The sequence below is a fragment of the Aristolochia californica genome, unplaced genomic scaffold (assembly GCF_029961685.1).
Source record: "Aristolochia californica isolate CCGP_79_NKW_82.1479 unplaced genomic scaffold, dmAriCali1.0.hap1 SCAF_12, whole genome shotgun sequence".
Lineage (NCBI taxonomy): Eukaryota > Viridiplantae > Streptophyta > Magnoliopsida > Piperales > Aristolochiaceae > Aristolochia > Aristolochia californica.
In genome coordinates, this window is record NW_027181793.1 from 16,729,727 (window position 1) to 16,757,648 (window position 27,922).

The following is a 27,922-nucleotide window of genomic DNA, read 5'->3' on the forward strand; positions in this document are numbered from 1 at the left end:
TTTCATATAATTTTTTTTAGGGCATTAATAAAATTTTATATTGAAAGCTTCTTAAAAATGTAGAATGTTTTTGACGTATAAATTTTCAACAAGAATAGCCTAAATAAACTAAAAAATTGATTTTGTAGAGATTCGAGATTGTTGCAGCGCGGCGCCTTCCGGCGCCTCTTCCTTTTTGATTCCCCGTCTCCTGATACAAGGCGAAACCCGACACACAACTTGTACGTTTTGCACTAAGGTCGAGTGTAGTTCCAGCCGTAGCTGACGATCTCAAAGCTACTCGGTTGGGAAGATTCTTGCTGTCTAGCCACAGCTTTGGCCGCTAATTTATCTGTTCACTCTCTCTTCCTCTCTCCTCAAATTCTTTTCTTTCTCAAGAGAAGTGCTGAGCGAGATTGCTGTTAGCGTTTGTAAGTTGACACTCTGCAAACTTCTACGTTCTTGATAACTAGAAGGCGTCTGTCGTTGTTTTATTTTGCGGATTTTAGTACTCGAGAAATCTATTTTTGTTTTCAGAGATTTCTGGAAACTCGTGCGGAAACCCATCTTCCACTCGGTAGTGGAAAGCCTAAGCTAGAACATTCCTTTGTTCTGCAAAAATAAAAAAAAAAAAAAAAAATTGATTGTCATGGGAGAACGGTTGCAAGATGAACAACAGCTTCTCGCCTCTGTCCGGTCTATTGTCTTCAAGGAATCTGAAACTGTTGAAGGAAATCTTGAGAAGATTGCAGGCTATGATTTTAATCGTGGAGTCAACTACCCGGAGCTCCTCAGATCGATGGTATCAACTGGATTTCAGGCTTCTAATCTCGGGGATGCGATTGATGTCGTGAATGCGATGGTGACTAGACACAAATGTTTTTTGTGCAGTTGCCTGTTGATTTTATTCTTTCTTTGTACTTACGCGTGCATTTTCTTCTTTTGGTTGAAGCTAGATTGGAGCCTTGCCGATGATGAACCAACTCAAGACTGTAGCGACGAGGAGAGAAAACTAGGTTTTAGGCAGTCCATTAGATGCAAGATATTTCTTGGGTTCACGTCCAATCTTATATCGTCAGGAGTGCGGGATACCGTTCGTTTCCTTGTTGAGCATCGAATGGTGAGCCATGCCTACACGTTTTTTTTTTGTTTGAAATGCGAGTCTTGCCCAAAGCTCTTTTGCTTATTTCATGTGGACCGGCTTATCGTTTTCTGTTTCCGTCTCATTCGGCTATGTTAGTGTATACGTGCTGTTTGGAGTTTCTTGATGAAACCTGATTTAGTTTTCCTTTTCTTAATAAATTATTTTGAAAGTTTAAAGGTTCCGTTATTCCTTTTTTTGAGGGTCCTCTTGAAATTTCGCATTGTCAGTACTGCTGAGCTTCTTGCTTTTATCAATGGCCTAGGAACTTTCAAAACTTCTTGTTAGTGTCCTTGTATTGAAGGTGACTACGAAGTAGGACGTTCCAATGACCTTGGGAAGAAACTACAAAAGTTAGGTCTAGGTCTATCCCAAAATGGTTTGTTGAAGTTAGGGGGCCTGATAATGGCATGATTTTTCTTGGCATTAATTTGGCCTAAGAAATTTCAGAAACTCCTTGTTAGTGTCCTTGTATTGAAGATGCCTCCAAAATAGGACGTTCCAATGATCTTGGGAAGAAACTATTCTAGGTCTATCCCAAAATGGTTTGTTGAAGTTAGGAGGCCTGATAATGGCATGATTTTTCTTGGCATTAATTTGGCCTAAGAACTTTCAGAAACTCCTTGTTAGCGTCCTTGTATTGAAAGTGACTCCAAAGTAGGACCTGCCAATGACCTTGGGAAGAAACTATAAAAGTTAGGTCTAGGTCTATCCCAAAATGGTTTGTTGATGTTAGGAGGCTTCATAATGGCATGATTTTTCTTGACATTAACTTGTCCTAAGAACTTTTAGAAACTCCTTGTTAGTGTTCTTGTATTGAAGGTGACTCCAAAGTAGGACCTTCCAATGACCTTGGGAAGAAACTATAAAAGTTAGGTCTGGGTCTATCCCAAAATGGTTTGTTGAAGTTAGGAGGAGGCTTACACAATTGATAATGGCATGATTTTTCTTGGCATTAATTTGTGGGATTATTCTTACTAACGCCCTCCCCTCATGATGGGTTTGACAAACAGACTATAGGCCTGACATGTGGAAAAATATAAGTGGACAACAAATTGGCACAAACTCAGGCTAACAACACAAATGTGTTTTTCTGGGATATTCTAGTCAACAAAATAGGACAAATGTTATGATCCTATTCGATGGAAAACATATGTGTCAGTCGATGTGACCTTCTTTGAACATATTCCATATTTTTCATCATCTACTGAGCTTCCTGTATCACCTGAATCTCCTTTAGACAGTCCTATTCATGTTGCAGTTTTGGATGTACCAGCGTCATTGAGTTCTTCATTGCCTCTTCGCGTTTACAGTTGTCGCTCTCATACTCTTTGCAGTGCCTCCAACAATTACCTCTACAAACTCTCTTCTCATGATCCACTAGCTTCTTCATTGCATGTAGATCCTGTTATCTCTGATTTGGCACTGCCTATTAGTCTACAAAATGGTAAAGGATCTTGTACTTCTCATCCGATATCCAAATATGTGTCTCTTGATTTGTTGTCCCCATCCTTCAAGTCCTTTACTATGTCATTGTCTACTTCCCATATACCTCGTTCAGTGCAGGAAACCTTGTGCTCTCCAAAATGGAAACAAACTATGGATGATGAGATGAGTGCTTTGGTGTCTCGGGGAACATGGCGTCTATGTGATCCACCTGCAACAACAACTATTGTGGGGTGTCGTTGGATTTATACTATCAAATATAATGCTGACGGCTCTATTGAACTGTACAAAGCTCGGTTGGTAGTGAACGGGTATACGTAGACTTTTGGAGTTGATGTCTTTGAGACATTGTCTCCTGTGGCCCGACTTACTTCGGTATGTATCTTAATATATGTGGCTGGTAATAAGGGTTGACGTCTCTTTCAACTTGATGTGAATAATGCCTTTCTACATGATGATCTACATGAGGAAGTGTATATGGACCAACCTCTTGGGTATGCTGCTCAGGGGGAGACAGGAAAGGTGTGTAAGCTGCAGAAGGCTATTTATGGACTTAAACAGAGTCCATAGGCCTGGTTTGAAAAATTTAGTGATGTGGTACTACAGTTTGGGTTCTATAGGAGCCATTGTGATCATTCTATGGTCCTACTTAAAAGGAAGACTGGTATGGTGGTAATAATAGAGGTAGAGATCACTCTTACACAACCCGTGGTCATGGCCGAAATGATCAGGGGGATCGAAAATGTGTTTATTGTGGTAGGACTAATCATATTTCTGAGAAATGTTGGGGCAAATTTGGTAAATTGTTAAGCCAATACTACCCAAAAGACCGACTTGTTAGGAGCGGAAGACATAGGTACTTAACCCAGGACCATAACATCACACCCCACCTTCACGAGCCGACGACCACGGCGGCACAATGACATTGGCCCAACCGCAACATCGCAACAACAGCGCGACCTACCAGTATTTTAATCCAACCTTTGCGCGCGACGCAGCGGCACTGGCCCAACCGCAGCATCGCAAAAGTGGCGCCACCTACCAGTATTTAAATCCAGCCTCTGCGCCATTGCTGGGATTCGAACTCGTGACCGAGCGCTAGCTTTGATACCAAATGTTAAACACTTAGCCAATACTACCCACAAGACTGGCCTGTTAGGAGCGGAAGACATAGGTACTTAACGCCCAGGACCCTAACATAAACCTACTTGGGCCAACTCTATAGTCACAGATAAAGATGCCTTTTCACACACTGAATCCTATGAGGACATTCAGTAGTTATTATAGCGACTGGGTTAACTGATTGCTTCATCTACTGATTCTCGGATTACCAAGACTCCTTCTTCTTCAGCGAGTGCCATGATGGCTAGTACAGGTATGAATGCACTGAATGTGTCTCATTTTCCCTCTTGGATCATTGATTCAGGAGCCTCTACACACATGTCAGGTATGCCCTCCCTATTTCAGTTCATTAGTCCCTCTCATTCATATCGTCGAGTTACTTTAGCTTATGGATCCACCTCTCCCATTTAGGGGGAGGGTATAGTTCACACTACTCCACAAATATCCTTAGATTTGGTTTTATTTGTACCAAAGGTTCCAGTTAATCTCTTGTCTGTGAGTCATATAATTAAATCCTTAAACTGTTCAGTAACTTTTTATCCTACTTCTTGTGTTTTCCAAGACTTGCAGACGAAGAGGACGATTGGTTCAGGACATGAGAAGGGAGGGCTCTACATGCTGAATGATGTATCCGTTTCTCGAGTTGTAGCTCTCACTACTGTAGATTCTTCTTACTTGTAGCATTTGTGCTTGGGACATCCCTCACCAACTAAGTTGCGTCAGCCTTTTCCTTCTTTGCTAGCCGATATTTCATTTGATTGTGAATCCTATCAGCTAGGAAAACATCGTCGCTCCAGTTTCCCAGTTAGTTCTAGTCAAAACACTTAGTTATTTGAATTAGTCCACTTTGATGTATGGGGTCTATGTCGGGTTCCTAACCCATTTGGTTTTAAGTATTTTGTGTCTTTCATTGATGATTTCAATATAGTCACATGGGTGTATCTCCTACGGGAGAAGTCCAAAGTATTTGATGTATTCCTCAATTTTTTCAATGAAATAAAAAAATCAATTTGGTGCATGTATTTATGTACTTCGTACTGACAATGGTTTGGAATATCTTAACCATAAATTTTCAGTATTTTGTGTTTCTCATGGCATTACCCATCAAACATCCTGCCTTTATATACCACAACAAATGGGGTGGCTGAGTGTAAAAATTGACATCTCCTTGAGGTTACAAGGACACTATTACTGCATATGAATGTTCCTAAATCTTTTTGGGGAGATGCATTTTTAGCTTCATGCTACTTGATTAAGCATATGCCCTCATCTGTTTTGAGTGGTCAAGTTCCTCTTCAGGTTTTAAAGCCCAATTGTAAATTATTTGGTGTGGTTCTTCGTATTTTTGGATGTACCTGTTTTGTTCATATGTTTGGAACTTCACAGGTACCATGAAATTAGGTCTAGGTCTAACCTAAAAGTGATTGGCCTAAGTTAAGGAGACCATTTTCCCATTAATAACCTGATTATTTTTCCTGACATAAACCTATGTGTTATTAGTCCTGCTAATAAAGACATTTTTATGATTTTATATGGTTAATTGGCTACAGTATCCTCCAAATCTCATGTCAGTTTTTCTAGTTCAACACATTTGGACACTTGATTACTTATCTGATTCCTGTGATCTAATAGAAAATCAGGTTACAACAGTTATAGAATCATGGTTGAAGAAGGAACAGTCTCAACAGATTTTTTGTTGACTAAGTTTAGTTTATAAGATTTCATTACTGGTTGAGGATAGCCTGTCATGCTACTCTTGCCATGTTCTATGCTGCACAAAATTTGCATTATTTCTTAGATTGGAAAAAAGTTGAAACTCATAACAACTTGAAAAGCACTGTTTTTTATGTCGGCATTGGGTGTTATCTTTAAATTGCTCTACTAGTATGTCAGTCATTTGAGTGTCTCAAAATATTCTTTTTTTTGGATATGACAAGCAGGTTTGGTTGTCTCAAATAACAAATGGAGTACTGTCACACATACCCATGTTGTCTGTGCACTTTTAGTTTGCATTTTAGTATCTAGTATCAGTTGGGTTTAGATCGTGATGTAAACCAGCTAGGTAGTGAAAGACCGGTTCAAGATCTCTACTTTGAATTTCTAATTTTTTGAGCAATATGCTCGCTGTTTTCTATGATAATATTTCCTTTTATTACCAATTTCCAGCCACACCTCGGCACAAGCAAGAATAGGAATTTTTTGTCAGCATGGCAGATGTATTTTATATTTATAATAGTTCAAGAAGTTCTATGTTTGAGAAACTCACATACTTTGTTAGTCTTACATTAAATAAGACTTTCATTAAAACTAGGCAAAGGTCTAAGCTAGAATGTCCTTACTCAAAATATAATCTTGAAACCCCTTACACTGTTGTAGGAGTTGATATTCCGTAATAATTTCTAGCTTTTGTTGAGTTTGAAATTGGTCTGCAAGTTTGTGAATCCTTCCTTTTGTTGCTATGGTTAAGAATGTTGGAGAGGGGGGTGGGTGTTGCACCATCCCCTTAATTTCAGAAGATGAAAAAGGGGGGCGCTCCACAATGCCTCTTGTTTGTAGACAAAAAAAGAGCCTCCCTCACCCTGCATGGTGGCTGCTTTCTTGTTGTTTTATCATGTAGAGGGGGGAAGCCCTGCTTTCCCCTTGTTGTAGGGTGCGGGTGGTGCCTTCCAACTCCCTCTGCTTATTGATGTGTATGAGGAAACCGCTGCCCTGTAGGAGGAGAGGCATGAAAGGGAAGGACCTGTCCTTCTCTTAATTATAGAAGATGCAAAAAATGGTGAGGGCAAAAAACGGGACGCTTCACCCATTGCATCCATTAGGGGGTTCCTCTTTCGTGCCTCCTCTTCAACTTCATTGCCGAGTAACTCTATGGTTTACTCGCCCAAGGAAGTCGGATGACTCTCACCGATGGCCGATGAACAGGAATTCGATGTCCGCCTCCTCTAATTTGTTGATGACACTCTATAGTTTGGAGATGCATCCTTGGATTAGATCAAGTGGACCAAGGCCCTCCTTGGCCTTGTCGAAGTGACTTCTAGGCTGAAAATATGTTGGCACAAAACCACCCTCACAAGCTTCCACATCGACGCAGAGGAACTACAATCTATGGCAGTCTACCTTGGCTGCTCCCTTGCCGCTCTTCACACCACTTACCTATGGCTCCCATTATTTGATTGCCTCCTGCACAAAAGCCTTTGGTCCCCTATGATTGCGAGATTGGACAGTTGCTTGGCCAGTTGGAGTGGATGACTTCTCTCTATAGTTGGTTGACTCATCCTCGTGAATTCTTGCATCGCTGGCCTTTAAATCATTTTCTATCCTTCCTCCCCTGCCCAACATCCATTTGCCATCAAATTGAGAGCATCAAGAAGCGCCTCCTTTGGCGGGGGGGGGGGGGGGGGGGGGGGGTGGGTGGCTGACGATGATTTTAAGTACCATCTTGTAAACTGGAAGGATATCTGGAAGCCAAAGACTCTGGGTGGTTTTGGGATCAGACTCATCAAAGACATGAATTCCACCCTCCTTCTTAATTGGTTGTGGAAATTCAATACTTCTCCAAAATCCATATGGAGACCCATTGTTGTTGCTAAGCTGAATCGGAATGTGACTCGGTGGACCTCTGGAGGATCACGTTACAGACTTTCCCCTCTTTGGCCCTCCTTATTCCTCGTACTCCCCATTTTTGCGGCCACTGCCTGATTCTATGTTGGGAATGGTGAATATATTGAATTTTGAATGACTAGTAGAGAGGATTCGAACCTCTTTGTGCATCCTACCAAGTAGCCACCACACTTCTATCTCTGTGGCTGACTCTTGGGGCCATGGCAGCTGTTGGAACTTCTACCTTCGATGTGGTTTGAATGGCATGGAAAGTAGGGATGTTTGTGCCCTCCTTGACGACCTCAGCCCCATCAAAATTAGAAGTCATATTGAGGACAGACTGGTCTAGTTGAGGACAGACTGGTCTAGATCCTTTATCAAAAAAAAAAAAAAACTTTATCAAAAAAGGACAGACTGGTCTAGAGGCCTGCTTACAATGGTATTTTTTCAGACACATCTGCCTATCTTCACATCTAGGGCTGGACTATTGATCATTTGATGCATTGTGCTGCTATTGCCTGGCACCCCTCAGCTCTTGCCAAGGTCAGATTTTTTTATCTAGAGTTCTCTTCATAATGAAATCCTAACCGTGGAGAATCTTCAAAGAAGAGGTAACTTGGGTCTTTACATTCAATGCCCTCTTTGCAATTCTAATGATGAGAGTGTCTCCCACATTCTTCTTCACTGTCCTTATGCTTGGAGGGTGTGGACTTGGCTGATCAATCTGATTGGGCTTTAAGTCTGCCTTTCCAGTGATCTCCCTACCACTTGCCACTTATTGCTCGAATCCCCCCTTGATTGGGTAAGCTTCTTCTCTCAACTTGCCTTGTGCATGTTCCTTGGGGCTTATGAAGAGAAAGGGACAACCGTCGCTTCAATTGCAAGTTCTCCAGTGTTGACGATGTCTCCAACGGCATCATTGGTCAAATTTTCACTTGGATTCACTCTCAGAAGGAATTTCAATGCCTGGGTGAAAATCCCCTTTGCAGCAAATGGTGGGCTATTGCTCAGATGTCTGCACTCACCCGTGGCCTCACTATGCAAGAATAGCGACCCTCGCCCCTAGGCGTCCTCAAGCTTAACTTTAACAGCATAACCTCAAACCAACAAGTTTTGGCAGGGTCATCCGGACCTCTAATGGCTCCATTCTTAGGACTACACCTCTGCTGAGCTCATGTCCCTCCTCTAGAGTCTACTTTCTTTTGGGATCACTTCTTCAGCCCACATATTATCGAAGGAGACTCCAAAGTGGTGATAAGTTGGTGCTCTTCCTCTTTCTTTGAGCCTCCTTGGCTGCATTGGGCTACCTTCTACAACATAAGGGACATTTCCTCCATTTTTTCTTGTATTTGGTTTCATGTTCCAAGATCAGCCAATTCTTTGGCTGACTCTCTTGCTAAGCATGGAGTTTTCTTTCTATCGCTTGTTGTAATGGGAATGCTCCTCTGATTGTTTGTTTGCTCCTTTTGCTTAATAAAACCTATCCATTTAAAAAATATATAAAAATGAAGGGTATTGCATTCTTCGAAAATCCAGGGCTGGGAGAAGTTTCTATCTAACTATGCGTAGATATTTCAAAAGAATGATATATTTATCCTTATTTTATCTATTTATTTATGGAAGGTCAGATTTTATTGAAAGATTACTAAACACCTTGATCTGGATTCCTGTTCACATTTATGAAGTTTATTGATCTGCCTAGAAGAAGAATCTACTTACCCTTGGCAATACATTTTAATATGTTGGAACCGAGTGATGACTTGCTTCTTGGTAGTTCCTTAAAATTTGCTGGATTGTCTTATGACATGTGGGGACCTCTTGTAATATTATTAAGATTTTGAAGAGGCGACCCTATCTACTCATGAGATACTTGAAAATGAAGCTTCATGGTTTGAACATTTAGAGAAAATGCTGGAGGGAGCAAACTGCTCACTTATCATACTTAACGTCGCAAAATTGCAGTTTGTATGTTTGTTTCTCTTTATTATGTTTTAATGTAATTTTAAGCGATTAAATAAAAATTCTGCATCATTTAAAAAAAAATTTTTTTGAGTAAAAGAATAGGTATCTAAACACTTTATATGACACGTGGGTCAGTCATGCTGGGTATGCTTGTTTGCTCAGTTAATTCAATTTTTGTGGACAGGTGGATGTGGTTGTTACTACAACTGGTGGAATAGAAGAAGACATTATTAAATGCCTCGCTCCCACATATAGAGGTGACTTTTCTCTGCGCGGAGCATATTTACGATCAAAAGGATTGAATCGGATTGGGAACCTGTTGGTCCCTAATGACAACTACTGTAAATTTGAAGATTGGATTATCCCAATTTTTGACCAAATGTTGCAAGAACAATCTGAAGAGGTACTCTTAAAAATCCGAATGTTAATTAAAGTAAGTTGCATTCACAGATTGGCCTCAGATTGCCTTCTTGTTGCATCCATTTGTTTCATATATTACCTGTCTCATATTGTTGGGACTGTGCCAAAATCTTTAAAGTACAATCTACAGTTGCTGACTGCAAGGTGCCCTCTAACAATCCTACCACCATTGTCTTACCGCATGCTAATGAGCACACTCGCCCAAGCAAGTGGCAGAACTCTGACTGATACTTGCTTGACCATAGCCATTTAAGCCAGCCTGCCTTGTGCCTTTCTTTTTTTCTTTTTTTATTTTTTGGAAAAGTAAGAGCGATTTTATTGAGAGGAGCAAAGATGACTACTGGCTTCCCAGAGAGAGGAGTAGGCCCACAAACAGAAGACTACAGATCATACAAAAGATTAACAATAACCAGATAAAGAAAGCAGTGGAATCCAGTATAGGAAAGGAAACTGGAACTTAATGGTACTGAATAATCAACTCAGTGAGAGAGGCACCCTCTTTCGCAAGCTTGTCAGCATTGCCATTTGCAAACCTTGGAGTGTGCAACCAGGAAATGTTGAAAGGTTAAGCCAAATAAAAGATCTCTTTGACCAAATGAAGAAGATGCCGGGGGGTTAGCCCCCTTCTTGCACCACTCTATCACCACAAAGGGAATCATGGATTTGTGTTCCCTCCAATGACTTTTCCTTTTTCCCTTCAATTTATTGGACCTTATTTAGTGAGGATAATTTGGCTATCATCTTTTGCTGTGCTTTGGTGGAGTGTTGCCACCTGTAGTGCTTCCTTGACATTTATGATGAGATCATGGATTTGTGAACAGATTAATGATGATTTCTTGGGACTTGTTTTCCTTTTGGTAGATGCTTTGTACCCTTAGAGCTTCTTGCCTCCGTTGTTTTTCTTTTTTCTTGCATCCTTTGCACTCCAGGGTACTTTCTATACTTATTCCCTCCAATGAATATTTTTCTCATTCTGCTCAGGAAAAAAAAGGAAAAGAAATGCGAAGAGATAAGAAAGATAAGGAAAGCAAAAGCCAAGGGAAAATTCCCTCTGCATCTTTTTCTTTCCCTATTTTCAGCATCATTGTCTTATGGAGAGACTCAGGATTACTGGGTTCAGTCTTATCTTATCTTGTTTTGCTGTCTGCACACGTTGATTGATTTTGAATGGATTTGGGTAGACCATTTTTGTATACAAAATGTTTAGACCATTGTAAAGCTTAGGCTTCATTATCCTCCACCAGAATTCCTTAGCAAGGTCCTTACAAAGTCATGTGAGGTAATTGTCTTCAAATAAAGAAATGTAGATTAAATAAAGTTCTTATTGCCTTCTTGCAGCTTCTAATTTCTTCTATAATTTAGCTCAAGAAATATCACAGTCCAGTTTCAAAATGTGTTGTTGTATCCTTCCTTACAATCTCTTATTGTTAGGGAATTGCTCCCCGTCCCTCTGTAATTCTTTGTTCTTTTGTTAATATATACATCATTTTTTTTTTAAAAAAATGTGTTGTTGTATCCTGTTCTGTTTGTATAACCGGCAAGTCCTTTTTTTTTTTTTTTTTTTTTTTCAGGGTATACTTTGGACTCCATCAAAGGTGATTGCACGCCTTGGGAAAGAAATAAATGATCCAAATTCATATCTGTACTGGGCATATAAGGTCTGTGCAAAGCTGGGAGACTAGTTAATTTTAGATGTCTATTAAGCATTTCTTTTAGCACCATGGGGAGAGTTGGATTTTAAATTTTTAAGACTTATTTGTGGCTTCAACCTTTGGCCTCAACGGTCACATGGGGGGTTTTAGAGTGAGGTCTTGGGTTCAAGTCTCATCACAGGATGAGGTAGGTTTGTGCGTGTTTAATCAAACTTTGGAAAAAAATTTAAGGGTTATTTGCATGTAGCTGGGATTAAATCCTTGACTAAAATTATAGAGTACAATAAATGTACTTTGCTGCTCTGCTTGTTATGAGGTAATTTATGTTTTTATCTAATCTTATCATAGTGTACAAAAGTACTATGCTCTTCTTACCAAGAATTGTGTTCTTTGTAGAATGATATTCCAGTCTTTTGCCCAGGGCTGACTGATGGGTCACTTGGAGACATGTTATACTTTCATTCATTTCGTAAACCGGGTTTAGTTATTGATGTTGTTCAAGGTATGTTATGCAATTCATATGCATTAAAAATTGGTATATTAATTGAATAGTGTTCGTTGTGTGTAGGGATGTAATTGGTATATGGACAAAACGGAATAAGCTATTTCATATACTAGTTCGATTACTGTTTCTTTATTTTGCCTCTGTTTTGTTTGATGCAACAACATCATTCCGGTTTCGTTTATTTACCCGGTTACCCATCAGATAGGTAAACGGGTAAATAAATATAAAATTAGTAAAAATTAATAAAAATCTATAAAGTTCTTGCAAATTAAAAGGACAATATGATTACACTTTATAATACCTAAAGGCCTATAAAAACATCATATAACATCATACACATAACAAAGTTTTAAAAAAATACATCATCTTTAAAAAAAATTTATAAGAAGATTATATTCTTTGTTTCTTTAGAGAAATCTGGACATTATCTTTTAACTTATACCATTAATATATTGAAAATTACTTTTACATCCTTAGTAAGACGGTAATTGGTAATCGGGTATGGAATAGCCATTACCCAATTCCTTTCTGTTTAATAAATAGTAAACGGTAAACGAGTAAAATTATGTGCTTACTAATTGGGTAAATTTTTTGTTCCATTTCTGCTCTGTTTGGTATTATGGTCAAAGGAAATTTGGTTAAACGGGGAAATTGACACCCCTAAATTTGTGTGAGCAGATATAAGAGCCATCAATGGTGAAGCTGTGCATGCCACTCCAAGGAAGACTGGCATGATAATTCTTGGAGGTGGCTTGCCAAAGCACCATATATGCAATGCCAACATGATGCGAAATGGTGCAGATTATGCTGTTTTTATAAACACAGCACAGGAGTTTGATGGGAGTGATTCGGGAGCACGCCCTGATGAGGCAGTTTCGTGGGGGAAGATACGAGGTTCTGCAAAAACTGTTAAAGTATCTCTCTCTCTCTCTCTCTCTCTATTTCTGTTGTATTCATCACACATATCATCATCTACAGCCTTGTCCAGATTTTTGTTTTTGAGTATAATGAGAAATTCATTAAGGAAAGAGAGCAGTAACCAATTTTTGCTGAGTTATTTGTTGAAATAAAAATCTTCAACTGCAATTGCGGTTACATTGTTCTAAACAGTGGATGTGGGTATGCAAAAATCCTTCTTTCATGCTTTAAATGATATGCTGGAAGCAGGGGATTCTTGTTGTTGTTAATTAAATAGATCAGTTATAGGTTGACAATGGGTGCCAATTTGGCTATGGATGGATTGATTGGTACATTGTTCTGTTTTGAGATGTGAAGATCTTCTTGGAAATTACCTTTATCTGTTTGTTAGTTAATTCATGTACCGCATTCAACTCTTTTTTTTTTTTTTTTTTGGGGTGGATTTGTCTGTTTAAGTATTGAACTAAGTATATTCCAGGTCCACTGTGATGCAACGATTGCTTTCCCTCTACTGGTGGCTGAGACATTTGCTAAAAGGGTGAAGGGATTGGTAAACAACGGAGCATAATCGTACTTTGGTTGTCTATGCAACCTAAACTTGAAAAAATGGTAATATTTTTTCCTCGTACTTCTGTCTCTTAATGTCGTAGTAATCCCTACATGGTTTTGTAGTCAAGTTTATTCTGATAAACTGAGTAATTTTGTTTATATGGAAGTATGTAGAAAGTTGAATCCAATGAACTAACAACACAATGTAAGTAGCTGAATTTAAGTGACGTGTAGTAACTGGAAAATAGTTTTAAGTTTGAATTGTTTTGATGATTCTTTAGATGCTCACTAACCATCAGCATACCATCTTTCTTTGTTGCTTAAGAATGTAGTAATATTTGCCTAAGGCTTTGTAGCTGCCAGAATAGCTTCTCACTCTATTTTATGTGCTTTACTCTACTGTGAAGAAGCTTCTAAGATTTAGTAGTGTTAGAATTTGCAGGAGAAAAGAGTTAGGAAAGATTAGGGTTTATAGACCCTTCTCACTTATTTATAACTTAAATAATATTAAATATACGTTTTTGTCCTTGCTTCACATAAATCCTAGTTATCTATTGTCAAAATTATGAAATAAGAGGGACTGAGAGAGAGGAAGAGAGAAGGAAGAGAGGATAATCGAGGTGACGGCAGCAAGAGAGCTGGAACTCTGATGATTAGGGTTCTGGTCGACCCCTAATCCTTATAGCTTTAAGTCAGGTACAAAGACAATAATAGCCCCATTCACTTAAACCCTTATAACTCCTACATTACACCTTCTAATTATATGAAACTTGAGCTACATAAACTATCAAACATGCTGAATAAGATAAGACTATACTTAGGGAGTGTAGATAGTGAGTAATTACCAAATACCCTTTACAATATTTTCCAACATCTACTTTATACAAGATTCAACTTTCCTAGAAAACACGGGAAACTAAATAAACTAATTATATTTTCTAATGCTCTCCCTCAAGCTAGAACGAATAGTTTCAACTTGTTATAAAGTGTCTCCGAATTCCCCTGTTAGCATAAAAAAATACATATGATCTTCAAAAAAAAAAAAAAAGTGGTCGATGTGGCTTAAAAAATTTGTGGTTTTTTTGTAGCCTATTGGCTTTTGAGCTTGCGCTTAGCATTCACAAACCTATACTCTTTCTTCCTCTTAAGTTGGGTAGAGCATGTGCCAATTATCCTAGCTTGGATAGAATAAAAAATCAGATTTGTTAAGTTTTTCTTCCTCTATCTGCTTAGCATTCACAAACCTATATTCTTTCTTCCCCTTAAGTTGGGTAGAGCATGTGCCAATGATCCCAGCTTGGATCGAATAAAAACTCAAGATTTGCAAAGTTTATCTTCCTCCATCTGCTTAGCATTCACTAACCTATACTCTTTCTTCCCCTTAAGTTGGGTAGAGCATGTGCCAATGATCCCAAATTGGATAGAATTAAAATTTAAGATTTTTAAAGTTTATCTTCCTCCATCTCTCCCACTAAAATCCGAAAACCCTAAAACCCAATTAAGGGTAAAATAAGTCACCAAGGACAAAATCACCCATAGATAGCAAAATAAGATGACCACCCTGAGGAACTCAAAAAAATAAATAATTTGTGACACAAAATTAAGACTACATAAAGTAAGATCAAAATTAAAGAGTTCTAAAATAAAAATGAAATGAATTGGTCTTAAAAAATACAAAAGAGTCCACTTAATATGAGATGGCACAAGAGATAGGTAAAAGTGATTATGCAAAGAATATAAAAAACTTACGGGAGGATCCATACTGACATAAGTGCGAGAAAGATCACAAATTGAAAGTGCATAGCCATATGAGACATCAAAGGTGGAAACAAAAAAAAAAAAAAAAAAAACAGAGAATTGACCACAAAACCAACCAATATTTTGTTTAGAAAATAGACCAGAAAATTATAGATTGAGAAGATAGACCACATAATCATACCATGAAAACTTTCCACCAAAAGAAAAACCAAAATTGAATAATGGGGCCTGTTGAGTTTTTGGAAAAGAGATATAATTCATTGGTTTGAGTATAATTGAGTATGATAAGCTTCTAGTTATAATAGAATCGGATTATAATTAAACTAACCATGTCCTAGTTACACCCAAAGTTTACTCCTAAACGTAAGTCTTAGAATAATTAACCAACTGAACATAAATAAAAGATTAAAATGACTAAAACTCCTCCGACTAAAACACTTCTGTGAGACTTCCTTCCATAAGATTCCTGTTAGACTTTGCAATATTAATTATTGCGCTGTGAAATTTCTTTCTGTGAGAGTCATGTAAAACTCTTCCATACCTGCTCTTCTACATTCCCCCTTAAGCTGGAGTTTATAAATTCAGCTTGCGAGGAAAAAGATTCTTGGTCTTCAATCTTCTTTAGTTGATTTTTTTTTTATTAATGCAAATCTTCTTCTTTTGCTCTCCCCCTTGATTATTCTGATCACATAAAATTTGATTACCACAACACATGGAATCCTTCGTGATAGATCATGTCACCGACCTCATCTATCATACTTTCTTTATTCACCCCCTCAAGCTGGAAGATAATGGTAGTGATCCCAGTTTGAAACAAAAAAATAAATATAGTGATTATCTCCTCCATCTAGAGATCTCAAGGATAAGAACTCAACCAGACACTCTAAAAAAATTAAAAAATATGGGCGATGAGGACTTGAAATCAACCTCAATGGATTTTGAACACAAGGTAATGCCTGTTACTCAAAGAACGACAATTAAAGAACCCATGTGAGAGCACTAGTAAAAAAGTTTCAATGGACTGACAATCACTCATATATAATAAAAATGAACTAACCTAATAAACTTAAGGGCTTAGCCTAAAAGGGTAAATGATAGTCCAATAAAGATGGTAGGAGAAAGGTAGACCAAATAAAAAGGTTTGTGGAGGGGGGGGGGTATAAAAGGTAGATAAGATAAACACCATGTAATAAAAATAATAATATGTAATTGTAAATAAAAATAACAAACAAGTTGGACCAATTATGATCTCAAAGAAATTTCTGGGCGTTATGCATAATTTTTGGATGATGATGATGCTGAAGATATGCAACCGTTGCAGATAAGCTACTAGAGAGAAGACCCCAAGGTCAATGGTCCCATTCGATCTCCCATCAGAAAATAATATTTTTTTAGATGGGTATGAGAACACATGGACCGAACTAATTTTTTTAGTCTGAACCACATAATTTTGATTCGAACCCGGACCTGGCTCCAGACCCACTCTTCTCATTGAGATCACAAGTCGGCAAGCTTGTGGGGCTCTGTTGTGTTTGAGTTTCCCTTGAAAGAGCATTAGATGTACATCAAGGAGGAGTCTTCTGTGGCAAAAGGCAGATATTTGAGCAACATTAGACCTCTGAGCAGTGGCGGAGCCAAGGAGAGTTGCAGCACCGCTAACAGCCATGGGTATCGATTTGGTTGCTGGTGGAAAAGTAAGAAAACCAAGCGAATCGCTCCCAAATCCGATGTCCTGGACTCCTTGTTAAGCTCTACAGTTGTTTCATATGAAGAACTGAGACGAAATTCAACACTGTTATTCTGAAGTGGCTCTTCATGAGCAATGTGGACAAACATGCATAATTGGCTGCCAGGAAAATTCTTGCAAGCACCCATGATCTTGCTATGAACAGGAAATAATAATCAAAGGAAAATACTACCTTAGGTCTTCCGATGAAGTGAAAACTGCAACAGAAATACGTCTCTTGATGAGAGAAAGAGTGTGAGCGCAGCTGCAGAAGACTTAGTTTGTGGGCCTGAACGACCAAAAGCTCACACAATTAGAGTTATTGAAGGATTTGAGATAGTGATGTTTCAATCCAAATTTGGAGCATGGCTTCAAACTACTAAGGTAACCGTCTCTGAAGATAGTAGGGGCAAAGTTGCAGCACTTCTAAAACATCAAGGAGTCGATGTCAAAGGCCTCCTAAAAGCTGCTCCACCAAAAGGAAAACCTCAACCATATATTGATTGCACTGGCAACTTTCAGGTCTGGCAAGTGAATGGCAAAGAACAACTTGGAGGATCCACATTTGCTGCTGTTGAGAATTCAAAGAGCAGCTGCTTCTCATACTAGTTGTGAACAGGCATGTGACAGATGTGCAGAAACTAATAGAAGCATGGGGGTCTCCGAATGACAACGATTCTCAATCAAAGGGTGGAGAGATTTAATACCTGGGGTAGAGCTGAATGATCTCTTCCGATAAAGCTCAAACTCCTTAAAAAGAAACTCAAGGATTGGTCCTTTTGTCGTCGCAGATCTTTGGGTGCTGAAAAATCCTCTCCTCACTCGCATTGCCGACTTAGACTTGTTAGAAGAGCAAAGGTATTTATCTCAATCTGAATTTTCCATCCGCCTGTCTCTCCAAAATGAGTTGCAAATTATTCTGAATGTGGAAAGAATCAAGTGGAAGCAAAGAGCCTATTTTAAATGGCTAACTGATGGAGATACAAATACAAAAATTTTTCCACTCCCTTGCCTCGACGAGGAGATCCAACCGAATTACCTCCTTATGCATCAATAACGAGGTAACGTCGGATAGGATCCCAATTACTAATGAGTTGCTCAGTTTTTAAACAGATTTATACACTAATGGGTACCTTAATCAGCCCAAAATCTAGCAGCTTCAACTTGGTCGTCTTCCCCGCACTGCTTCTTCTCTTCTTGAAGTTCCATTCTCCCAAAAGGCAATCGAAAAAGCAGTTTTGGGAATGGCTAGCGATCAAGCCCCGGGTCCTGATGGGTTCAATGGAGATTTTTACCGTCGTGCTTGGCCTATCATAAAGGAGGATATCTATCAGATGGTCGAGGTATTTTTTGAAAGGGGCATCTCCTTTCGGAGCATGGGTGCCTCTTTCATCTCTCTGGTTCCCAAGAAAAGAAGTGTCGAAATCCACAGTGACTTTCGACCTAGCAGCCTAGTCTCGATCTCGTACAAGATCATTGCCAGGCTCCTCGCTAATAGGTTCAAGACGGTCCTCCCTCTAGTAATCGAACATGGTCAGAGCGCATTCCTGAAAGGTAGAAACATATTGGATTCCACTATGGCGGCTCATGAGCTGTTTGATCATTTTACCAGCTCGAAGAAATCAATTTTTGCTTTGAAGTTGGATTTAGAAAAAACTTTTGATCGGGTAAACTGGATTCTTTTGGACGATCTCATGTACTGAATGGGTTTTGGAGATCGTTGGAGATACTGGATCAAGAGTTGCCTGTCTTCCGCATCATATTCTCTCATCCTAAATGGAACAACTTGCGGATGCTTCAAAGGCTCAAGGGGGCTGAGATAGGGAGACCCTCTCTCCATGCTTTTATTTGACATTGTATCAGAATTCCTATTTGCTATATTCTATTCAGCTAAAGAATGTGGATGGCTCAACCCAACTAGCACCTCTTCGGCTTTTGATATCCCTATCCTTCAATATGCGGTCGATACTTTGATCTTCAGAGAAGGAACAATGGACAACATTAGAAGAATTAAGGCAATTCCCGGACTCTTCAAGATTTGCTCAGGTTAGAAGATTAATTGGGGGAAGACGTCCTTGATAGAGAAGGAACAATGGACAACATTAGAAGAATTAAGGCAATTCCCGGACTCTTCAAGATTTGCTCAGGTTAGAAGATTAATTGGGGGAAGACGTCCTTGATTGGATACAATATCAACCCGAGCTCCCTTTCAGAAATGGCGGAAGTCCTCGGCTGTTCTATCTCATCCACCCCCTGCACGTATCTTAGACTTCCCCTATTTTTGGGCTGTATTTGCAAAGACCTCTGGTCCCCAGTTATTGAAAAAATGAAGTTGCGCCTTGCCACCTGGAAGGGTCGACTACTCAGCAAGTCAGGAAGGCTCACCCTTCTAAAATCATGTATTGCAGGAATTCCAAACTACTATTTATCTTTTATGCTGTGCCTTGCCTCGGTTTGTCGGCAGTTGGATAGATGAAGAAGCGCTTTCTATGGAGGGGATCCAACTCTGAGTTCAAGTACCATCTGGTTAGTTGGGAGGTCTGCCTTCCAAAATCTTTTGGTGGCCTCAGAATCCGTCTCACAAGAGATATGAATCGTGCCCTACTCCTTAAACGGATTTGGAGATTTAATTCGTCCATCCCAAACCATTGGAAAGATATGGTGCAAGCAAAGTTCGGCATCTCCTCGAACTTGTGGATTGAGGGGGGAAACAGAAGGCGTTTATCCCCTATCTGGAGGTCTTTCTATCTCCTTATCCCGATTTTCTCTTTGTCAATCTAGTTTATGTGGGTAATGGCCAGTCGATTAAATTTTGGGAAGATTGGTAGTTAGGAGAGATGCCTCTTCAGAACTCTTTTCCGAACCTCTTCCAAATTTCCAAACTGAGAAGGAGCTCAGTTGTTGAAGTTGCCAGTAATGGGGGATGGAACATTCACCCTCGACGGGGTCTATCAGACTTAGAAGCTTTGGAAGCAAGTTAGTCGACAAGGATTCAAGCTAGTAGAGCTGATAAATTAATCTGGTGGCCAGATAAGAGTGACTCTTTTTCGGTGTCCTCCGCCTATATTGCTATTCGTGGATGGCTCTCTCACAACTCTAGACATGCGGTGGAGTTCACTAGGAGCCTTAGCCTCCGTCCCCGGTCTTGGGAGAATAATGATTTCGGCTTGCTCGACTTTCATTCCTTGGGGCTTTGGCTCGAGCGCAATCAAAAGAGATTCAATGCCAAGTTCAATTCCCAAGAAAGAATCATTGAAACCATCTCAAGTACTATTACTACATGGCTTCACTCTCAGAAAGCTTTCTCCCCCTTGGGATCTTCCATCAGGAACAATTGGGGTTGTCTTGCCTAGCTCCATACAAATTCTAAATCCTTGGTTGTCTCCGAGTGGATCCCACCGCTTGCTGGAGCCCTAAAATTAAACTTTGATGGCTCCTCCCTCGGCAACCCTAGTCTAGCTAGCTTTAGTGGAGTGGTTTGAGATTCTTTTGGGAACCAGACCGTCTCTTTCGCTGGTCTTCTCAGTATTGTGGATTCTATGATGGCTGAGTTTCACGGTCTTCTTAATGGGCTCCGTGTTTTCCGCGATCACTGTGCTGGGCCCATTCACATCGAGTGAGACTCTAAGGTGGTGATTTGCTGGTGCGAACATTCCTTAGTGCCCCAGTGGCGTCATTGGGACACCTTTTTTGAAATTATAGAAATTGTTAGTTTGTTTGATTGTTTTTTGTCTCACATCCCGAGATCAGCAAATTCTGTGGCCAATAGTTTGGCCAAGTAGGGAGTGTCCTTGCAATCTCTTGTTGTTAGGGGTTAACTATTCATTTTTTCTCTGTTTCTTTTAATAAAATCATCCTTCATAAAAAAAAAAAGGGCGGAGAGATTTGATGCCAGCGACAGAGACGTGTTGTGAAGCTCTAAAACTCTGGAGAAGAGTACCTGTAGACACCGGCCTGTGAAGGGGTGGAGATAATCCAGCATCTCCTCTCACAAACAAAAGAAACCTTCAAATAACAGAAATGCACGTGCCAGAAGAAATGCATCCGGCATCTCCTCTTTTCTGGCATCAGAAGAGGAAGGTTCGGTTGATGGAATGAGAAGAAGGGCAAGAGGCCGCCTCTCTTCTTCAACAGTTCTTGATAAGAACTCATGATCTCTGTACTGAGCATGCACTATTTGAAGTCCCATTTGGAGTCAGATATTGGTTGGATTCAGAGTTAGAATTGGAGGCAGCTTCTGTTGAATACCACCTAGAAGATCGCTAAGAAATCCTCTGGTAAATGCTTCCATTGTGTCGCTGGTTGAAGGATCGTCTCCGGAACCAGAAGTTTGTCTTCGTCTTCCTTACTCGTGTCTACTGCATTAAATTTGAAAGAATGTTTTAGTAATTATCTTTCTTTGATATGATTCCTGGGTTTCTCTGTCCTTGGTAGGATTCTCAATTGACATAATTTCACTTAATTTTGGCAGGAATAGCATTCACGCAATCTCCCAAGCTGGTTCCTGTTGTTTTGATTCAGTCCTGGGATTGGAAGCCTGAACCATCCCATGTCATTCATTAAAAAAAGAAAAAAAATTATGTTTTCTTTGAAGTAGCTAATTTGATGAACCGGGGAATTGGGAGGAGTCGTTTTCTGATTGGGGAGGACCTTATTATATATGCTTTCTATAGTGATATGAGATTGGCGAGCTGCTGTTTTATAATTTACAGACCAGGTTGAGTTAGATGTTGTATCTTATACTTTTTTATTTGGTTAAAATAATTTTCTCTGTTTATAATATATGAAGACAGTAAAAAACCATATATAGGTATAAAAGACTTTTATGTTATGGATGGGGAAATATGGAGAGCAAAGGCTTTGTACATCACAGGATTGAAGGTTATAGTGAACATTATGACAGTCGACTCGTTTAAGACATAAAAAAACCAATCAAAAGGCCATATTAAGAGTCAACCGGACTTACAAATAATGTATCATACAAAGAGCTAGTTTTCGTAGTCAACCTATGGTCAACAAAAACTATTCAAACTACAAAATGAAGCTTTACTTTAAAGTTGAGTTTTTTCTTTTAGAAATAGGAAATATAAATATTTACGTTGGAAGATATGATGTAACGAGGGTGACACTGATGTAATTAGTTTATGTTTTATGTCTCTTATTCACTCTTATTAGGGTGAAAATTATTCTTGTAATATTAATACTTTTGATATTTATAAATACAACTAAAGGGGAGGGTATGAAGTCTATTACCTTATTCTTCCTTATTTCTTCTCCAAATTCGTCACTCTTTTGTTTTTTTTTTTTTTTTCTAAAACTTTATCTCTTCAACTCTTCTTCTTCTTCTTCTCACCCCTTGATCCTTTTTTACTGTGATTATACATTATGGAATCCTAAGTTTTAACATGAAGAAAAAACATGAATAGGTAAAGAAGACTAAAAGATAAACGAGAAACTAAATTTCATATACATATAAATGGTTAGACATAGTAAATTCGGGTTCATATATTTTATACATAACCCACATAACAATTATATACGAAATTGGCTACCAAATGTGACGTAAATGGTGGAACAAAAAAGAAGCCTTTCCTTTGGCTATATAAAAAGCAAATGAAGATCCAATGCATTACTCAAGTGTTATACATCGATTTTAGTATTTATCGTTAACTTTGACACTTTCATTATAACTTTTTCAGCGATTGATGTAATCAATCACTTTTTTTGGTTTCTTCTACTTTGTATTAATAAACTCAACCAATAGAAGAATATACACGTAAAGTGCTAATAAATTTTAATTATATTCTTAATTATAAAGTATAATTACATGAAATGTAGAGGTAAGGCATCTAATTAGATTGATCTATGAGACTTTCCTAAAAAATGGAAGCAAAACGTTCCATTTCAACGTGTGGGTCCACAAACCAATATGGATCCCCCAATGACTGGGGCTAGGGGTGGCATCGAGTAAAGCCAAGCTCGTACCTATGTAAGTTTGAGTTTGGCATAGAGCCTTAAATTGCACTAGAGCACGAATTTGAGCTCAAAAATTGTAAACGAGTTGAAGTTTGAGCTCGAGCTAGGTTCGAGCTCAACGTATATTTAAAATTATAAAAATAAATAAAAAATATGGTGATGAGCTTAGTACTATTGAAATGTAAACTATCAAAGAGGAGTTCAAGACTTTGCAATGGAATATACTAATGTACAATAACTAGTTTAATAAATATAATAGAAAGAACAAATACTTTCATCAATAGTGTTTATTCCAATTCCATTGGTAAGTAACAAAATTAGATGTTGAGGGACCCAAAAGAGTTAAACGACCGATCGTCTTTGAGGTTTGATGTAAATAAGAATAATTATCAACCAACTAAAGGGGAATTGATGTGAACAATTAGAGTAAATAGTATTTTCATAAAAAAAAACTATATTAACGAGTCAGCTCACGAGCTTAAAAATTCAAAAGTTTGACATGTTAGACTTAACTAGCCTTATTTCAAGTTTGAATTCTAGTCGATTTCAAATAAAAATTGAAGTTACCTGTTCAAAGTCAAGGGGGGATTAGTCAACTTAAATTCTGAGATGATCTTCAACCGCATGACACCCTTCAACAATTGAAGTCATTAGTGGAGCGCAAATGACATTTCATCAGGATGCGAGGGATGAAGCAGTCCTTCATCTACACGGTTTAAAATCCTTCATCTCAAAGAAGGCCATATTTGATCTTCTTTGAGATGAAGGACGCGCAACGCTTCCTTTTCCCCTCTCTCGCGTGTCCTCATTTTTCTTTTTTTCTTCCTCTTTCCCGCACTCTGTCTCGGAAACTCTCCAAACGGCGAAGCCCCAACTGACTGCGATTCGCCACCAGAGAAGCAGGAGACTCCGTCGACGAAATTTCCGCAAGGGTTCTCTATTCCGGGGGGCTGAGAAACAGAGCTTAATAGGTTTTCGAGAGTCCTCTGTCTCGGAAACTCTCCACGCGGCGAAGCCCCAACGAGCTGCGATTCGCCACTGGAGAAGCAGGAGACTCCGTCGGTGACATTTCCGCTCAACCTCCGTCTCGGCAGCACAACAGCAAACGACCCATTGGCAAAATTTTCGCCGAAGGAGGAAGAAGGCTTCTGATTACAATTTTCCTAAGTTAGGAAAATTTAATCAGCGTAGTACGCTGAGTCGTGTGCCAGACCGGGCTTACTGAACTGAGTCAACCCAGGCCAACTCAGACCGGGCCAACTAAAAAATAAAATAAAATAAAAATAAAAATAAGCTCCAGTTTTGGGCATCCAGAGGGTGGACATAGCTATCGCGGATGCTACTTGGGCACAGGTGGAGACGTTGGCATACAGACCCTACTTTCGAGCTTGAGGACAAGCCGTATTGATTTGCTCTGTAAATTCGGTTGGAGCTTAATTAGCTGCCTGGATTGATTTTTTCTATTCGTCGTGATCTCTGGTTTTTGGGCGCCGTGGGAAGGAGACACTGTTGGAAAATTTGATTTTCCTAAGTTAGGAAAAAATTAATGTGGCATCGGTTTAGCGTCTGACGCAACCCAACAACCCAACACTATATCAATTTTATTATTATATTAAATTTCATATTTAAGTCTTTGGTAAATAAAATAATTAAAGTATGTATTTGATTAATTAATTAATTTTAATTTTGTAAAAATATATTATTAATTAATACCATGTAAAAAATTATCTTATGTTATTAATATAATACTTTTTTATTCATTAATCATATTTATTTTTTATTTACTCTATTGTATTAATGATTTAATAGTGATAATTAAAATATTGTTAACTCAAACACTTGGTTTAATTAACTTATTTTTATAATTAATAAAATCAATGGTTTTAAATTTCAAATATGCAGATGAAGATGAACTTGTCTACACTAATACCCTATTTCGAAGATTTCGAACATGAACTTGTCTACACTAACACCCATTTGGAAGATGATCATATAGATGCATTAGATGAAGATGAAGATGAAGATGAAGATGACGATCAAATTTTCAGTTTGTTGACTAATAAGTACTAATGGTTTATGTAGGCCTGGGTTAGACTTGATTCTCCTTTGGCATCCACTGGCCCGGGTCTGAACCGGGTTAGATCTTCTTCACGTCCTCTGTCCATTTCTGCTTCAGCTCTTCCAGGTAGGGGTGGCATCGAGCCGAGCCGAGCCCGAACCTGCTTATGTTCGAGTCGAGCTTGATTTAAATATTTCGAGTCGAGCTTTGAGCCGAGCCTTGTCTCGAGCCTAAAATTGTTATCGAGCTTGAGCCCAACGAGTTCAAGCCGAGCTTCGAGCCGAGCTCGAGCCTCAACATACATTTAAAAATTTTCAAAAAATATATATCGAATAAAATGTATATAAAATTATGCATACATTTTATATAAAATTGGGCATGACCTCTACATAAAATTGGGCATAACTTATATATACTGTGTATAAGATTGGGCATAACCTCTACTTAAAATTGAGCATAATCTATATATATAATACTTGTATAAAATTCGGCATGACCTCTACTTAAAATTGGGCATAATCAATATACATAATACCTGCATAAATACTCCATAAACACTCCATAAAATTGTCTATACATTCCATAAACACTTTATGAAATTGTTTATACACTCCATAAAATAATCTAAACACTCCATACACTGCATAACATTATAAATAAACTCCATACAATAATCAAACACAACAAAATTAAATAAAATATCACTATCAATTTACAATCACCCAAATAAAAACTATAAATCCTTTAAATAAAATCCTATTACTATTACAGACTTACTAGAAAATTACAAGAAATATTTTAAATTTTTCTTAAGAAAGTTAAACGGACCTCTTATTGCCTTTTCTAAGGAAATAAATAAAAATTAATAATTAATCTAATATATTATTATACTTATCGATAAATTTTTAATCACATAAAATGTCAAACACAAAATTACTATGAAAATTGCCTCATACTCAAAGTATTATATCATCAACTGTCAAATACTTATTCAAAATTTTTCTATATGGTTTTCTAAGCCATCTTGGCAAGAAAATCTTACTTGAAAAATTATATGATTTTTTAAAAGGAATTTATAATTAGAAAATATTTTGAAAAAATACGAGGCACCAATGGTCCCTATATTTCTATTAAAAATGTTTTTTTAACATTTATTGAAAAAACCACTAATAGTCTCTGGAAACGTATTTCTACTAAAATATCTTTTCAATTTATTTAAGAGCCATGAGGAAGGGACAAAGAGTTTTTTTTTTTCCTTGTTTATGATCTCGCACGTAGGGGTGGCTTTGAATAAATTATATATAAAATTATGCATACATTTTTAAAAAATATAATGATAGGGGAGGTTCAGGATTGAATTTCAATAATGGATTAAAATGCACCAATATTAATATTTTTTACTTCAATTGTTGTCTAGCTTGTTTTGTAATTTTTGAATTTGGCCATAATTTATTATGGCCTCCTTAGTGCCCCTAGATAAAAATTTATATTCTAGGAAAAACTAAAAATATTTTTCCTATGATACATATTCCCAAAAAAACCTTTAAATAAAATCTTATTACTATTAGTGACTTATTAGAAAATTACAGGAAATATTTTAAAATTTTCTTAGGAAAGTTAAATGGACCTTTTATTGTCTCTTCTAGGGAAATAAATAAAAATTAATAATCAATCTAATATATTATTATACTTATCGATAAATTTTTAATTAAATAAAATATCAAACACAAAATTACAATGAAAATTGTTTCATGCTAAAAGTATTTCAGCATCAACTGTTAAATACTTATTCAAAAATTTTCTATACATTTTTCTACCCCATCTTGGTACGAAAAATTTTACTTTGAAAATTATATGATTTTTAATAAAAAATTTTAATTAGAAAAGTGTTTAAAAAAACATGAGACACTAATAGTTTATAGAAAATTATTTCTATAAAATTTATTTTTAATTTTTTTCTCGAGGCAAAAGTTTTTATTTTATTTTATTATCTCGCACATGCGAGATCATCTTCTCTCGAGGAAGGGGGAGATTATTTCTCCCCTGTTTTGGTTTTCCGCTGAGACGAAGCGCAGGGAAGGGGCTTACGGCGCCGGGGAGGATTTATCGTTGGAGATGACGGCCACGACGGAGTCGGCGGCGACGGAAACAGAGGCGATGACGAGGAGAGGAAGAAATCGAACGGATGGCCACAGAGGCGGCCGACGAGCAGCTGCGACGGCGGTATAGACGCCGGCCAACAGCTACGACGGCGGTAGAGGCGGCGACAACAACCGATGGGAGGGGTCGGCGGTGACGAGGGGGGAGGAAAATTTTTTCCCCTCCTTGCTCCCGCTCCCCCGCTCGCTCGCGATCCCGTTTGATTTATGCCGATCCGACTCATTTCGAGCCGGTTCGCGAGCCGACGAACCGAACCTAGCTTCGGTCGAGCTCGGCTCGTTAAGGTAAACGAGCCGATTTCGGTGCTCGAGCTCGATAAATGACGAATCGAACCGAGCCGATACCGAGCCGAACCGAACCGGCTCGCGAACCGGCTCGGTTCGAAGCCACCCCTACTTCCAGGTCTCCAACGATGGCACGTTCGTACAGCGGGAGGTTCTGTGCTACGGAAACGTCGATACCGCCGGCCTTACAGATGGAAGACCAGGTTCTCAAGAAATTGGTGGGGCTGCACCCGTCGGCCACCACGTGGTGTAGGGTGTTCCGATGCAAACACCAGTGAGGGAAAGACGGTCTCCTGTATCGCTAACAAAGGCTTTTGCTGCTTCATCACCTGTTCGTCCGGCGAGAGGGACAGGAGTTCTGGCGCAAACGGGTTTAAATCTACGACACCTTTTAGATGGTTGCCGACAAGATGATGGAAATCAGCTTGAGACTCGGTGAGGGTTTCCCCATCCGAATAACGGATAACGTGGCCATCAGCGTCTTTCTTCGTCACGGGAATTAATCGGCCAGCGACTGGGTAGAAGAGGGTGAAAGCGACAGAAAGGTAGCGCCGGAACGTGAAGTGCGTGTTACGGAAGTATTGGGTGGTGCCATTGAATATAGTATTGATATACTTAATTGATGTTAATGTTGAGAGCGTGAAGTTAGGTTTGGAAGACACGGA

General features: G+C 38.6%; 1 protein-coding gene across 1 annotated transcript; it reads left to right on the forward strand.

Annotated features, from left to right (window-relative positions):
* The first annotated feature begins 141 nt into the window (after positions 1-141).
* Positions 142-21,687, forward strand: LOC137945397 (deoxyhypusine synthase-like). Its single transcript, XM_068791271.1, has 9 exons — positions 142-410; positions 517-841; positions 932-1,099; positions 9,435-9,653; positions 11,242-11,328; positions 11,719-11,824; positions 12,506-12,741; positions 13,224-13,354; positions 21,250-21,687. The coding sequence occupies exons 2-8, from the start codon at positions 629-631 to the stop codon at positions 13,311-13,313; spliced, it is 1,119 nt and encodes a 372-aa protein (XP_068647372.1). The 5' UTR covers positions 142-410; positions 517-628; the 3' UTR covers positions 13,314-13,354; positions 21,250-21,687.
* Positions 21,688-27,922: the final 6,235 nt, after the last annotated feature.

What these genes read in the sequence shown, in the direction of transcription:
- LOC137945397 (XM_068791271.1), top strand. Translation starts at nt 629, where the DNA reads ATGGGAGAACGGTTGCAAGATGAACAACAGCTTCTCGCCTCTGTCCGG. An exon ending in TCCTTGTTGAGCATCGAATG is followed by an intron (nt 1,100 to 9,434) that starts GTGAGCCATGCC and finishes TTTTGTGGACAG; the next exon opens with GTGGATGTGGTTGTTACTAC. An exon ending in AGTTATTGATGTTGTTCAAG is followed by an intron (nt 11,825 to 12,505) that starts GTATGTTATGCA and finishes TTGTGTGAGCAG; the next exon opens with ATATAAGAGCCATCAATGGT.